Source organism: Cricetulus griseus, chromosome 3 (genome assembly GCF_003668045.3).
Source record: "Cricetulus griseus strain 17A/GY chromosome 3, alternate assembly CriGri-PICRH-1.0, whole genome shotgun sequence".
In the NCBI taxonomy this organism is placed as follows: Eukaryota; Metazoa; Chordata; class Mammalia; order Rodentia; family Cricetidae; genus Cricetulus; species Cricetulus griseus.
Genome location: NC_048596.1, coordinates 157,706,171 through 157,721,896, shown reverse-complemented (window position 1 = coordinate 157,721,896; position 15,726 = coordinate 157,706,171). Strand labels below are relative to the sequence as shown.

The window sequence follows — 15,726 nt, the reverse complement described above, 5'->3', positions numbered from 1 at the left end:
TCTGTTAATTTTTTTTTGGTTTTTCGAGACAGGGTCTCTCTGTGTAGCTTTGGAGCCTATCTTGGCACTTGCTCTGGAGACCAGGCTGGCCTCAAAATCACCTATCTGTTAATTTTTAAGCTCCTGACTGGAATTCTTCAACCATGATGAATTCTCTTATGTACAAGTAGATATAATAGTCTGTCTTCATGATGTGAAAATTGTATTTTGGTAGATTTTTTAAAAAAAGCAAATGTCCTTATCATACATTACCGAAATGGTGATTACTATTCAGGGATAAGAATACAGGAAAATAGAAGGTACATTCATGAGACATTTCATTTTTCCATGTTAAATCTAATGAAAAGAGGAAGTCTGATAAAGCAAATAATTTATACTCTAAATTTAACTAAAATCCATTTTTCCATCAGAATAATAAATAATAATTGAGCACATATGTAATATGCCTAGTATTATACTAAGGTTTTTATAGGTTACATTATTTTATTTCCACAAATCTCTTGGCAGAAATACTGTTACATTATATAGACATGGAAGAAGAAGGCTGGGTGGGGCTTTGTGTGGGTCACAAAACTAGTGTGTGTGGCAGAACATAGATTCTAGCTTAAACCTTCACAATCCCAAAACTTGAATTCCTAATTATGTTTGCCTATCTTTTGAGCATTGTGTTGAGTCATTTTAGAGTTTAAAATTCATAAAGCTATAAGTAACATGTGAAAGATCTACAATTTAATACTATCATGGCAGGTATAGACTATAAAATTTAAAATTCAACCTCTTATCTTCTCACTAAGACTATTCATTAGAGAAGGCTATGATTCTAGTTTATAATAGAGATTTGTCTAAAGAAAGAATTTGAGAATCATCTGATGCTAAGGTACAGTCAACAAATATTTAATGACTGCTGCTTGGCCAATTAATTGAGAAAAGAAAATGGTCAGGGCTGGTTGCTAGGCAGTGAGAGAATATATATTATAATTCCTATTAATTAAATATCATATTATGGCTGGGGTAATTTTCCTAGAAATTTTTTCAAAGCTTACCTATCAATTCTGAGTGTTCACTAATTCTATGAGTGTATCCACAGTGACATAGCTTATCACTAAGCCCTCTACTTAGTTCCTGATGTTCACATACATTTGCATTCCCTAGGTAGCCTACAGTCAGTGATATTTCTGTACTTCAAGCCTCTTTTTGTGGGAAGTAGAGCTTGTTCACACACACACACACACACACACACACACACACACACACACACACTCACACTCAATCAACCAACCAACCAATCAATAAATAAATCAACTTGCAATGAATAAAGAAATAAATACCAAAAAATAAAGAAATAAAGACCAACTGTTTCAATGGAAAAAAATCAGTTTCAATCAGCAAACTTGCTAATCTTCCCAATGTATTCACAGATATGTATAGATTTGTGTCCTATGGAATGTATGTATACATGTGTGCATAATTTCATGTTTTCTTCCTTGTTATCTGGATTCTCACCTTCTAACTTGACAAGCACACAGAACCCCAGACAATTCACACTGCTTCCTGGACACCATTATAACAATCCTCTTTCTTTTCCTCCATGATGATCTCACAATTAAAGCCATCCTTATCTTCTATAAGCTTATGACAAGAGTATGATAGTGGAATTTTTCAGGGAAAGTCACATTTAATAGATTTTTTTGTAATAATTTTTGCCCATGATATAAATCTTACATGTACATTTTAAAGTTAGCATTTTATTACAATCTTACAAAAATCAGATTCTCCCTATATTATTAAATACATTTTTATGTGTGTGTATGAAATCCTGATTATTGTATGTATGTCATGTGTGTGCCTGGTGCCCATGGAAGGCAAAAAAGGCTTTGGGTACCTGGAGCTGCATATGTGGTTCTGGTAACCAAACAGGTCTCCTTTGTAACAGCATCAGATATCCTTAACCGAACCTCAGCCCCTCCCTAGATAATGTTTTTAATCTGGAAAATACCTTTTTTAGAAAAGGCAACTTATTTTCTTTTGCTGCCTTTGAAATGATGATGGTTAAGTATATAGAATAGTGAAGAATTATGAGAATATTCTGGAATTCTCTGTGCTTAACATAAGCATAAAGTTCCTTACTGCTTTCATAAAATTCATACAGGTTGACATGACAGTGTCTCATGGTTTCAGGTATTATTTAACTTTATGCAAAGCAAATCCTCTATAGAAACTTCTCACAGCATTTCAAAATAAGCAAATAGAAATGGTTCCAGTAATTTGTTTACTGATACAACATTCTGGTTTAACTTCTAATCTTTCTGTGGATTGACATTTTTTTCTTTGATCCCTCCTTCTGTACCTCTCAATTCTCTTTCTGTGTGGATATATATATATATTATATATATATATATATATATATATATATATATATGCAAACATATTAAAAGCTAGAATCTTCCTAATTTTTATGTTAAATTAAGACATTGAGTTATAAAACAAAATAATTTAAATTACCTTTCTGAGTAAACTGCGACTCACTTACATACTAAGTCAGTTCTTCAAAATGTAAGATTTTTTATTTATGATTTCCAGCAATTCAGCTGTAACAACAATGTGGTAAATCAAGAGGAGTCAGTCATATATCTACATTGCAAATGAGGACCCAAGGATGAATGGTTTTCTGTAATCTCACAATTCAAACTCTTCATGTTTTGTTGTTTTTACACAGTGATGTTTTGACAAATTTAGTATCAAAACCTCTATTATTTACACATTGTCATTTATAAATGTGTAAGTCTTTTACATTATCAGTTTCATTTCTCTGAACTTTGAACTGTCATGTGCTTCCTGCCTCAACAACAGAACACATTTGGTCTCCCAAGCTACTGGTAGGTAGTAGTAGAACATGTTCCTAACTTACAAATGTTAAATGGAAAGTGGGCAGAGAGTATTATTAATGGTCAACCACTAAGTTGGTTAGCTTTTATTAAAACTTACACCTTTCTTCTTTCAGGACAAATAAATGTATATTTCCCTTCTTAGTGTGATGGGTGTAATAGCAGTTTTGTAACACACGCTGTGACTGCTCTCTGTGCCTACAAGATAGTTTCTGCAAGTGTATATAAGACTCTTTGTACAAGTATGTGTTTCTCATTCCTGATTTCACCAAATGTCCTCACCATTGTTGCTTCTATCAGTCACTACACAGACAATGACTTGCTGTAGAGGAGACCCTTTGACTTCGTGTATTCACTCCACTGTTGCCATTGCTAGTGCCACTTCCTGGGGATTGCATATGTTTCAGATTAAGCTCTGTGCAGAAGGATGCTTATAATGGAGGCTTTAAGCAGATATCCTAACTACAGAATCAGACTGGGCTTCTAATCATTGCCCAGCCTTAAGGTAGGTTCTGTAACAGTGCGTGTAGATGCTGATTTGGTTCACTACAGAGGGCATTGTGTGAGAGACGGATGAAGTGTTAAGTGTGAGAGATGAAGCTGAAAAGAAAGCACAGAAAAATCACACATTAAAGAGAACCCCTACGTTATGGTTCCAGTGTCAAATGTACTCCAATATGCACGTGTGTGTTGAATGCTTATAATCCCAGCTTATAATCCTATTATAGAAAGTTCTAGAAATTTCTGGAAGGGAAATACATCAAGGTGTGAAGATACATGTTTTGTGGGTATAGCAGGTCGCCATACCTCTCCCCCAAATCTGCTACCTATTTGTTTTAAGGTGACTACCCCACTCCTTACCACAAGTTCAGAAACAAGGAAGCTAAATGGATGGATTGAAATCTGTGAACTCATGAGCTATAATAAACTGCATTTCCTTTTAAGCTGTTTATATCAGGATTCTAACTCAGAAAACTACCTAACACTCCTCCTTTAAAATTCTGCTTTCCATGATTTCAATGGTCTATGGTCTACCATAGTCTAAATGGAAAGTTATAGAAATAAATAGTTTGTATAAGTTTAACATTACATGAATTTCTGAGTAGTGAGTTGGAATCTTGGACCATCCTTCTCTGCATGCTACTGGCCTGCTCCATCCCTCTGTGCAGAGAGCTGAATACCCTACTTGATCACAGTTCCATGGTAGCTCTCCTGGATATCAGCTCAACTTTGAGAATATCTTAGAGCCTGTGGTAAAGTAAATTTTATTTTATTGAATAATAATCCCAATAATCAGTGATGATGCTGTTGGTTACCTTATTATAATATGTTATTAGAGTTCTATTTAAATATTAGTCATTATTAATCTTTTTCTTCTACATTAAGGTGTTTGTACATGTATGAAGAAGTAGAATAAAATGGTCTGGTTCTATCAGCAGTGTAAGATATTTTTCAGGTTTGGGGATGCACCCCTTGAGGTCAAGGTGACACTAATGCATAATATGGACCTCAGATTTTAATCTTCAAGTAAAAAGTGGTGAAATGTTTAAAATTATTAAAACACAAAATTATATTTGCCTTATAGAAATGACATTCCAGACAAAAATGAACCAAATGGTTGGATCAGTGCCATCTGAGAAGTAAGGAGAGTGATTAATCTCCTTGGCAGATGAACACTTAGAAGATAGTGCTCTAAGGGTCAGGATTATTTTAACCCATAATTCATTAGTGAAATGAAAGACTTACAAAAAAGTTAGGAAGCAGAAGTGATATTCAAGCTTTTCTTATATTAAAATGAAACAAAGGGAATAAGGGAGTAGAGAATTTGCTGACCTCTAAGTGGAACATTTGAGTGGATGATGGTGCAGTTTTTGGTTTTCTGCTGTTGTATGTTTGTTTGTTTTTGTTTGATTTAAGACATTGACCCTTAGAAGAAATACATGTGAGAGCCAATGGATTAGGAAGTGATTTGATATAGCCACTTTGAGGACTTGAGTAAAGTGGAGCTACTTATCAGTGGTTTTACATACATACACAACACTCATACACACACGCACGCACGCACGCACGCACGCACGCACGCGCACACACACACACACACACACACACACACACACACACACGGAGAGAGAGAGAGAAAGAGAGAGAGAGATGTTTTCTTCTAAAAATTTGTTTTTCATTTTACATACCAATCCTAGTTCCCTCTCCCTCCCCTTCTCCTGCTCCCCATCTTCCCCATTATACTCCCTGCCCACTCCTCAGAGGGGTAAGGCCTTCCATGGAGCATGCTAAGTTGAAGCAGAACCAAGGCTCTTCCTCCTGCATCAAGGCTAAGCAAGTTATCCTACCAAAGATAATAGGTTCCAAAAAGCCAGTTCATTTACCTGGGATAGATCCTGGTGCCACTGTCAGGGTCCCGCAAAAGATAAACCAACATATCTGTCACCCACATCCAGAGGGGGCCACACATGAGAGGGCTGATCTCCAAAATATATAAAGAACTCAAGAAACTAGACCAAAATGACAAATAATCCTATTTAAAAATGGGTTATAGATCTAAACAGTGAATTCTCAACAGAAGAAACTCAAATGGCCAAAAGACATTTAAGGATTTTTTTCAACACCCTTAGCCACCAGGGAAATGGAAATCAAAAGGATTCTGAGATACCTACCATTTTACACCTATCATAATGGCTAAGATAAAAAACACTAATGACAGATTATGCTGGAGAGGATTTGGAGTAAGGGGAACACTCTTCCACTGCTGGTGGGAATGCAAACTTTTATAGCCACTTTGTAAAACAGTATGGCATTTACTCTGGAAATTTGGAATCAATCTACCTCAAAACCCAGCAATAACACTCTTGGGCATATACCTAAAGGATGCACAATCATACCACATGAACAATGATACCTCAACTATGTTCATATCAGCATTATTTGTCATAGCCAGAACCTAGAAACAACCTAGATTTCCTTCAATCAAAGAATGCATAAAGAAAATGTGGTACATCTACACAATGGATTATTACTCAGCAGAAAAAAATACAATGACATATTGAAATTCACAGGCAAATGGATGGAACTAGAAAAAAATCACCCTGAATGAAGTAACTCAGACTCAGAAAGACAAACACAGAATTTATTTACTCATAAGTGGATACTAGATGTAAATTATTTTAATGAATATAAAGATATTTATATGTTTTATATATTAACAGTTAATATTAGTAAGTTTTTAACATATACCTGGGACAATTATAAGTATTATCAAAATTCCAAAACAAACTCAGAGTAATACACCCAATTTCCCCTAACCCTAACCCTTACCCTGGTACTAGGGAAATGTTCAAAGATCTACAAGGTTGACCCCCAACTAACAATCTAAGCAACAGTTGAGAGGCTACCTTAAATGCCCTTCTCCAATAATGAGATTGATGACTACCCTATATGCCATCCCAGAGCCTTCATCCAGTAGCTGATGGAAGCAGACCCAGACACACAGCTAAACATTGAGCTGAACTCTGGAATCCAGTTACAGAGAAGGAGGAGTGATGAGCAAAGGGATCAAGACCAGGCTGGAGAAACCAACAGAAACAGCTGACCTGAACAAAGTTTACTCATGGACCCCAGATTGATAGCTGGGAAACCAGCATAGGACTGTTCCAGACCCCCTGAAGGAAGAAGTCAGTTTGGAGGTGTGGACAATCTATGGGGCCACTAGTAGTGGATCAGTATTTACCCCTAGTACACAAATGAACTTTGGGAGCCCTCTCCACATAGAGGGATAATGTCTCAGCCTAGACACACTGGGAAGGGTCTAGAACCTGCTCCGAAAGATATAACAGATTTGAACCCCCCCATGGAAGGCCTCATCCTCCCTGGGGAGCATAAAGGGGTTGGGATAGGGGGTTGGTGGGGGGGCAGGGGTGGAGGGGAGGGAGAGGGAATTGAGATTGACTTGTAAAAGAAACTTGTTTCTAATTTAAATAATAAGAGAATACAAATTCAGAAAAATAATAAATCCAATTTCCACTTTACAAGTGGGAAGATTAATGTATGGAAAAGTGAGTGATTTCCTTAATGTCACAAAGGCAATTTAATGAGTTAGAATTCAAACCCAAGTAGGGATTGGTTTTTATGAACTATCTTTAATATGGAATTTTCTGCTTGTCCAACAGTAAGGAACAGAAAAAATAAATAATATTATAAAAAATTCAATCACATTGCATTCAGTGACTTGAATTTGTGAGGATAATGACTAGTATACTAACATGGTTTTGACATATCTAAAATCATTTAGTGAAGTCTACTAAACTGATTTATTCTAGAAAAGAAGCCAGGGCATTTAGGATCTCAACTACATGATCCTTTAGTCTATGGATGGGTATGCTACAGAAAACAAAATATACAACTAAAACAGGAATTTTACAAAGGAGAAAATAAGATTTAAAATTCATTTAGGGTCACAAGAAAATTAGTGAAAACACTTGCAATCCCATGTATCACATTCTGTCTGTGCTCTGCAAGCCTTGTCCTTCAGTTTGCATATATTCCCAAGCCTTACAATGACTACTTAATTAAAAGTATGTTATTATCTACTATCCCAAGCAGTAGACAGAAGATAAAGCCCTACCCTTCAGAAACACTTGATATTGTATATAGGAGCTATATATAGGGAGGCACCCTGGGAGCAGAAAAGCCACATGCGCAGGTTTGGCAAAAAGAGTTTTGTATTTCCTAAAATATGAACAGTACTGAGAGCTACAAGTAGCCAATGAGAACTAACTCACAACAAGAAAAAATAGACCCTTATGTAAAAAAAATTATAATCAACATAAAAATTAAATTATTGTCTCCTTCAAAATGACTTATTTCCAGCAACTGGATTCAGTTCAAATGAAAAAGAAAAGAAATTAACAAAAGCTTTTCACTTGACCTTATTTTCACTGTGACTATGTGATTTCATTAAACCTTTTACAAGAAAGTTTTTAATGGAATATGTTCTTTCTGAAAGTAGAAAGAAAAGGCACACTTGAAAATGGACAATATGAATTTGAGCTATTGAACTTCAAAAAAATTAGTTTGGGTATATTGGACACAACTCCCAAAGAAACAAAAAGACATAAGCTGTTTTTAAAACAAAGGGCATTCACCCTTCAATGGTCCAAGTAGTCCACACACCCTCCTGGCAAGATGCAGGGAACATCCTGGAAGAGGTATAAAGAGCCATGTTGGGGAAGACCTGAGCAGTGCCTTCTGGAGAGAACAGAATTGATGCCCCCATGAACTAACATCTACTGTACCTACACAAGTTCATGACAGTAAATGTTCCAGTGAGTATAGAGTCATGGCACACAAGCACCCACCTCTGGCTGAGGAGTTGTTGACTATTGATGGCTATGAGAAGGAGGAATTTCTACCACCAGATAATTCTGGAATGCATCAAGTTGATGGGTTAAATCACATAGGAGGTCATAGAAGAAGATAGATAAAGATAAAATAATACAATGGCAGTGATAGTTTCTCCAAACCATGTGTCAAAGCAAAGAAGAGCAAGAAGAGTTCTATCATTTAAGGTGAGTGTCTGCCTTGCAAAATTCAACCTAAACTTCTAGTTATTCATTATATATTCTGAGATATACTTCCTTGCATTTCCACTGAAAACACAGTATCTGTAAATAGAGAATTCTCAGCAGAGGAATCACAAGTGGCCAAAAGGCACTTAAGAAATTGCTCAATATCCTTAGAGATCAGAGAAATGCAAATCAAAACAACTCTGAGGTACCATCTTATAACTGTCAGAATGGCTAAAATAAAAAAAAAACACACCAATGACAGTTTATGCTGGAGAGAATGTGGAGAAAGAGGAACACTCCTCCATTGTTGATGGGAATGCAAACTCGTACAGCCACTTTGGAAATCAATATGGTGATTCCTCAGGAAAATGGGTTATCAGTCTACCTCAAGATCCAGCAATTCCATTCTTAGGCATATACCCAAAGGATGCACAATCATACAACAAGGACATCTGTTCAACTATGTTCGTAGCAGCACTATTTGTAATAGCCAGAACCTGGAAGCAGCCTTGATGCCCCTCAACTGAAGAATGCGTAAAGAAAATGTGGTACAATTACACAATGGAGTACTATTCAGCAGAAAAGAAAAACAATGAAATATTGAAATTCACAGGCAAATGGATGGAATGAGAAGAAACTGTTCCGTGTGAGGTAACTCAGACACAGAAAGAAAAATATGGTATGTACTCACTCATAAGTGGATGTTAGACATAGAGCAAGGGATAACTAACTTACAATGCACAAACCCAGAGAAGCTAGGAAACAAGAAGGACCCTAAGAGAGACATATATGGGCATACAAGAAGGGAAAGAGAGAAGATCTTTTGAGTAAATCGGGAGCATGGGGGAGGGAGGAGGAAGGTAGCAGAAAGAAGAGGGGGGAAGAGAACATGAGGGATCAGGAAGTTTGAGTTAGGGAAAGAACAGAGATGGAGAGCAAGAAAAGAGATACCTTAATAGAGTGAGTCATTATAGGTTCAAAGAGAAATCTGGCACCAGGTAAATGTTCAGAGATCCACAAGGATGACCCCAACTAAGAATCTTAGCAATAGTGAAGAGGATACCTTAAATGCCCTTCTCCTATAATGAGACTGATGACTATCAATGCTTATCCTATCCTAGAGCATTCATCCAGTACCTGATGGAAGCAGAAGCAGGGATTCACAGCTAAGCACTCAGCCAAACTCCTGGAAACCAGTTGTAGAGTGGGAGGAGTGATGAGCAAAGGGTTTGAGACCATGCTGGGAAAATCCACAGAAACAGCTGACCTGAGCATGTGGGAGCTCTCAAACTCCAGTTTGACAGCAGAAGAACCAGCATAGGACCGAACCAGGACCCCTGAATGTGGGTGTCAGTTGGGGGGCCTGGGCAGTGTATGGAGTCTCTGGCAGTGGAACCACTATTTATCCCTAGTGCATAAATGAACTTTGGGAGCACATTCCCTATGGAGGGATAGTCTCTCAGTCTAGATACACAAGGGCAGGCCTAGGTCCTGCCCCAAGAGATGTGAGAGACTTTCATGATCCCCCATTGAGGCCTTACCCTCCCTAAAGAGAAGATGGGGTGTGGAGTGGGTGGTTGGTATGGGAAATGGGACTATGTGAAGGAGTGGGAACTGGGATTGGTATGTAAAATAAGATTGTTTTTAATTTAAATATAAATTAATTTTAAAAATTAAAACACATTATCTGTTGATTAAAAAGCTCTAGGAGCAAATTGGGATGGGGTGACAGCTCTGTTGATGTTAAGTTTGCTGAGGCTGGCTCTCACTGAGTAGCCCCACAGCACTTTCAATTATATATTGCCTCAGCAATCTCTGTTTGCTCCATATATTTCCCCAGAGCATAGTACTTTTTGACTGACCCTGAGTTCATTTATAATCATTTTACTGTATTTTATAAATATAACAGCAACAAGGGGATATTTAACACATAAATATTCCAAAGGAATCAATTTTAAAAAGCATTGGACATATCTTTTAATTTACCTCAAATTTAATCCTACAGTTATGCCCTTTTGTGCCAATTCCCACTGAGAAGTGATTAGTGAAGACTTCATATATTCATGCCGATATTTCAAATATAAATATGTCTCAGGCTGCAATGTTGAACTCAACATTTGTCCTTGCCAATTCTTACAATGGTAAGTTATAATTGTAGAGTTATGTCTTACATCTCACATCAGTATGTGTTCAGTTAAATTATAGATAAGCCTGTATCCAGAAGCTTTTGAGTCTTGAAATTATATTATGATTTTGTTTAAAATATAATTGGTTGAAAAATATAAAAGACAAAATTAGTAATTCAGTAAGGAATTTCCAGTTCCAGATAGGATAGTGAAAATAGCAACTATTTAACTTCTGCACATCACAATAAACTACTCCACACAAAATCTAATAGTCATAATAACTCTAAGGGACTTAAGAGAAAAGGCAGAATGGTTTGGGGGACTTTGATATAGAAGGTGAAATGACAATGAATCTCTTTTGTTGCTCTCTTAGCCTTCTATATGCTGCTACTTGAGTTTCATAGAAAGTCTCAAAGGAGAAAAAATGACCACACCAGCAACAAAAGTAACAATCACAAAATAACATTAAAAGAAAGCCAAAAACTGGTGAAATGGATAGCCAGTGAATCTTGCATCTTTGAGTCACATCTGTACATTCTGGGGCACAAGCCATGACCATTCTAACAGAGGCAGGTATCGAGGGGAGATCAATGAGAAACACCTCTCCTCAGTAGGCCTGTGGGCAGAAAACTGTCTACAATCCACACTTCAGTAAACACAGAGCATCCCTTCTCCACTGGAGTTTGTGGTTTAAACTGACTTCCAATTCCTTGCAGGAGATAAACTTTTTCCCTGAGAAGCCTACCACTGGAACTCTGACCATTACTTCCCAAAGTCCCAAGGAAACAGAAAAACTTTCTACAACAGAAAGATTTGGAAATAGGGCATAGACACTAAGGAGAAGTCTGGGGACAGGACACTACTTCATTGTGATTATAGTGATAAAGCATGTGATAAAATACCACAGAGAAATAAGCCCTCCCTAATGAACAGTAAACAAAACTAAAGAAATGTGAACAAGGACTACAGCTGAGATCATAGTATTTTATAAAAGTTGGTAGTATGAAGAAGAGGAGGAGGAGGAAGAAAACATATTTGTATTGGGAATACAGTAATTCAGTTCAAGAATGCTTTCTTCTGACACATTGGACACTGTGGAAATGGATAATTTCTTTGACGGATGTGCTCAAAACCTTGAAAGTTCTTGGATGGTCACTTACAAAAATTGTCTAAAACAGTTATAAAACCAACTGTCATTGGTAGTAACAGCTTCCCCATAGCTTTCAATTTGGGGGTTTCTAATCAAAGAAAACCACCATGTGTAAAGGACGATAATTGTTCTCATCCCAATGTGCTTTTTCATGGCTTGCACGAATGTGGTCCTAGCTAAAGTTACAAGGTCAGTTATCCTGAGTGTGGGATGAGAGGGAGCATCCCTTACTGAGACAGACTCTATTTAAAGCAGCATTTCAAAGTAGTTACTAAACCAAAGTTAAAAGAGAAATTTTAGTTTTGCTGCCCTTTTTCATGAGTAACCAAGCTTCCTCTGTTAGTTTAGCCATCTAATTGACAGCTCTCTTTTCCAAATGACATAGTTAAAGGTTAGGGCAGTTGTATGATGACCAACAGGGTCATCATCAAAAAATAAAAAATGAAATAAGGATCGGTGTTCATCATTAAGCATCATTACCTCAATGATTACATCAGGTCATGGGTTTAGCTAAATTCCTGTACATCATTTTTTCCAGTGAGCAAGGGTGATAGGAGAGTATGCCATGGAGCAGCATGGCTTTCAGGACAGTGTTCTGCCAGAAGAACTCCCAGGAAGCCCATTCATGTGGTTTGTTGGCTCTAGTCTATTCTTGAGTAACTAAGAGAAATTCAACAATTTTCATTTACCTACTGGGTTAAAATGTTAACAACTACTCATTACAGTGGATTGATCTTCAATATACTAACATTTTCTATCGACTTATTCAAAGGAAAGATAATATCATTAATGAAAATATTTGTTTTCTTTCTGTCTTTACTTACTTTCTTCTCTCTGTCTCAAATCTATGGAGTAATTTTCGAAGACCACCATTCTTGAATCCCTGAAAATGGGCAGCTGGTGCTCCCACAGTGATGACATCATAGAGAGCATCTAGAATGGAAACAAGCAAGGAGATGAACACTTTGCAAACATTTGTCTCCTGCATATACTGTGCACTAAAACATCCACTCTGCTGGAATCTTGAGAAATTATTCTGTCTCAGTCTGTAGGAATAACTATGAACTCTCTTCTCAAGGGGCCAAGAATAACTAATCAATCTTTCTAAAAGCTACCTGTGCACCTCAACATGTTATAATATTTCTAAGATTTACAACTGCATCTTAATTATATGCTACAGTGCAGAACAGCATGTTCCCCATTCCTCTATATACTTGCTGAGATAACATGTTAATTGGTCTTTTGTGTGTTTCACTTTATTGGGTTTTGGATCATTTAATTTGCAATCATATTGAAATTCAACAATAATGAACAATTTCTCAACCAAAGTTTTTAAAGTGAAGAACCAAAAATATTAATTTATTTTGGCTCAAGGGCAGAACAGTACAATTAAAAAGAAAACCTATCCTGTCGTTTTCCACATATCTATTCTAAAATTTACACAATATTGAATACATACATTTGTAACTTCTTACATAACACAAAAAGAATGCAAAATGCCCCAACTTATTTTCTAGTCAGATGCTATGCTTTTTATAAAAATAAATCCATACATTTAAATTGAAATTCAATCTTTTGATCCAGAATTTTATGGCTTCAAAACACAGCATCATTTTTATAGTCAAATGAAAGATATCCACAAAAGGAAGGCAGAGTGTATGTTTTCTGGGTGAACTACATTTTTGCTGAGAAATCCAATTTCATAGGAGATCTTTCTCAAACTGATTTTGATATTGTCATATTGGTTGTTTCTAAGATACGAATTACTGAGAAAATGTAAATTGTGTTATTAGTCTTGGGTAAATACCATTGCTTCTTCAAAATTATTCAGTCTAGCTCCATCTGAATTGTTATTGCTTTAAATTAGAACACTTCCACTCTGAAAATGCAGGATCAGGAGAAATAAAATACAATTTTCACTGTGACCCAACACTTCATACAACATGGGTTTAACAATAAATTAATTGGCTGTAATAACATTATAATAATTTCTTAACTTTTTAACAACTCACTAATAAAATAATTCATTTTATAATATTTCTTAAGATAGAAGAATAATTGTTTTGTAAGAAATTTAATTATTTCCTACCCCAGAGAGTTTAACTCACAATTAAGAAGCGGAAATTCATCCTAAGGATTAGCTTTCAAAGTATCAGAAATGCCATGGAGACAGGAACTAACAGTTCTACTCAGCTGTAAAACCTATGAACCACAATGCCCAGCATGGCAAGAGATTACCAAGGATGGGGTAGAGGCAATTGTATTTGGGCTGCAAACAACAGTTGTCTCATTTGACTTAAGACCTGCTCAAAATAGGGAATTCATGCCTAGCATTGAAAACCTAGCCAATTTCCCAAAACAGTATAAACTCTAACTTCATTCTTAATATATATCCTTATACCCATGGATAAGAGAAGCTCTTACCACTTTCATTCCATTAGATGGAGACAGTTATAGAAAGCCCAAAATGGTCAAAATACAATGAAAAACTATTATCTTTTGATTAGAAAATAAAATTTAAGAATCAAGCCCTAAGAATTAAGTATGCTCTGTTCAAGCCCTAATAATTAAGTATGCTCTGTACAATGGAGGGATTGGAGGGAGGGGGAAAAGTGGAGGGAAAATGATATAAAGACAATTCTAATCTTCATATAGAAAAAAAGGCAGGATAGCTAAAATAATCCTGAACAACAAAAGAACTGCTGGCAGTGTCAATGCCCTGATGCACATTGTACTACAGATAAACGGTAGTAAAATATGCCTGGTATTGGTATAAAAACAGACAGGTGGATCAATGGAATCCAACTGAAGTCACAGACATAATTACATATGTCTAGGGATGCCTGATTTTTGATGAAGAAGCCAGAATTACATACTGGAAAAAAGAAAACATTTTCAGCAAATAGTCCTGGTCAAACTGGATGTCTGCATGTAGAAGATTGCAAATAGAGCCATATCTATCATCCTGCAGAAAACTCAAGTCCAAGTGGATCAGAAACTTCAAAATAAAGCCAGATATACTGAACCTCATTGAAAAGACAGTGAGGAATAGCTTTGAACACATTCACACAGGGGACAGCTTTCTGAACAGAATACCAACAGTGAAGGGACTAAGACCAACAATTATCAAATTAGTTACCATGAAACCTAAAAGCTTCTGTAAGGCAAATGTCATAGTAGCAACCTATAGTATGGAAATATTTTTACCACCTCCACATCTAATAATTGTATAATATCCAAAATAGATAAAGAACTTAAGAAACGGGTATTTAAAAAACAATAATCCAATTTAAAAATGGGAGTGAAAACTTGTACAGCCACTAAGGAAACCAATATGACTGTTCCTCAGACTATCAGGAATTGATCTAAATGAAGAGCAAGCTATACTACTCTTAGGCATCTGCTCAAAGGACACTGTATCCTACCACAGGACAATTGCTCAACTATGTTCTCTATGGATTTATTCATAAAAAGCAGAAACTGGAAACAACCTAGATGTTACTCAACTGAAGAATGGATAAAGAAATTGTGGTATATTTACACAATGGAGTATTGCTCAGCAGTTAAAAACAATGACATCATGTAATTTGAAGACAAATGGATGAAGCTAGAAAAAAAATCATCCTGAGTGAGGTAACCCAGACCCAGAAAGAAAAATATGGTTTGCACTCACTTACAAGTGGATTTTAGCTGTTAAGTAAAGGATAACCATGCTATAATTCATAGACTCAGAGAGAATATATAAAGAGGAGGGCTCTAAGGGGATCCATGAATCTCCCTGGGAAGAGGAAATAGACTAGATTCTGCAAGTGGCCTGGGGCAGGAGGGGACTATAGTAGGAGGGATCATGTGGAGAGGTGATGGAATGAGAGAGTACAGAGAAAGCTGGGTTTGGGACACTTCGGGAGATTGTGTTGAAACCTAGTATGGGAAAAATAATTCAACAAAAAAGAATAAAGAAAACAAGATAGAAAGTAATAGAAACA

The 15,726-nt window shown here is 36.4% G+C and overlaps 1 protein-coding gene across 3 annotated transcripts in view; it reads right to left on the bottom strand.

Moving 5' to 3' along the window:
* Positions 1 to 15,726, bottom strand: part of Inpp4b (inositol polyphosphate-4-phosphatase type II B) — a 373,594-nt gene that overhangs the window by 129,363 nt on the left and 228,505 nt on the right. For all 3 annotated transcript variants that reach the window (XM_035442520.1, XM_035442519.1, XM_035442521.1), the window contains one exon: positions 12,565 to 12,673. In XM_035442520.1, the coding sequence (XP_035298411.1) occupies positions 12,565 to 12,673 (109 nt within the window). The remainder of the gene's footprint in view (positions 1 to 12,564; positions 12,674 to 15,726) is intronic.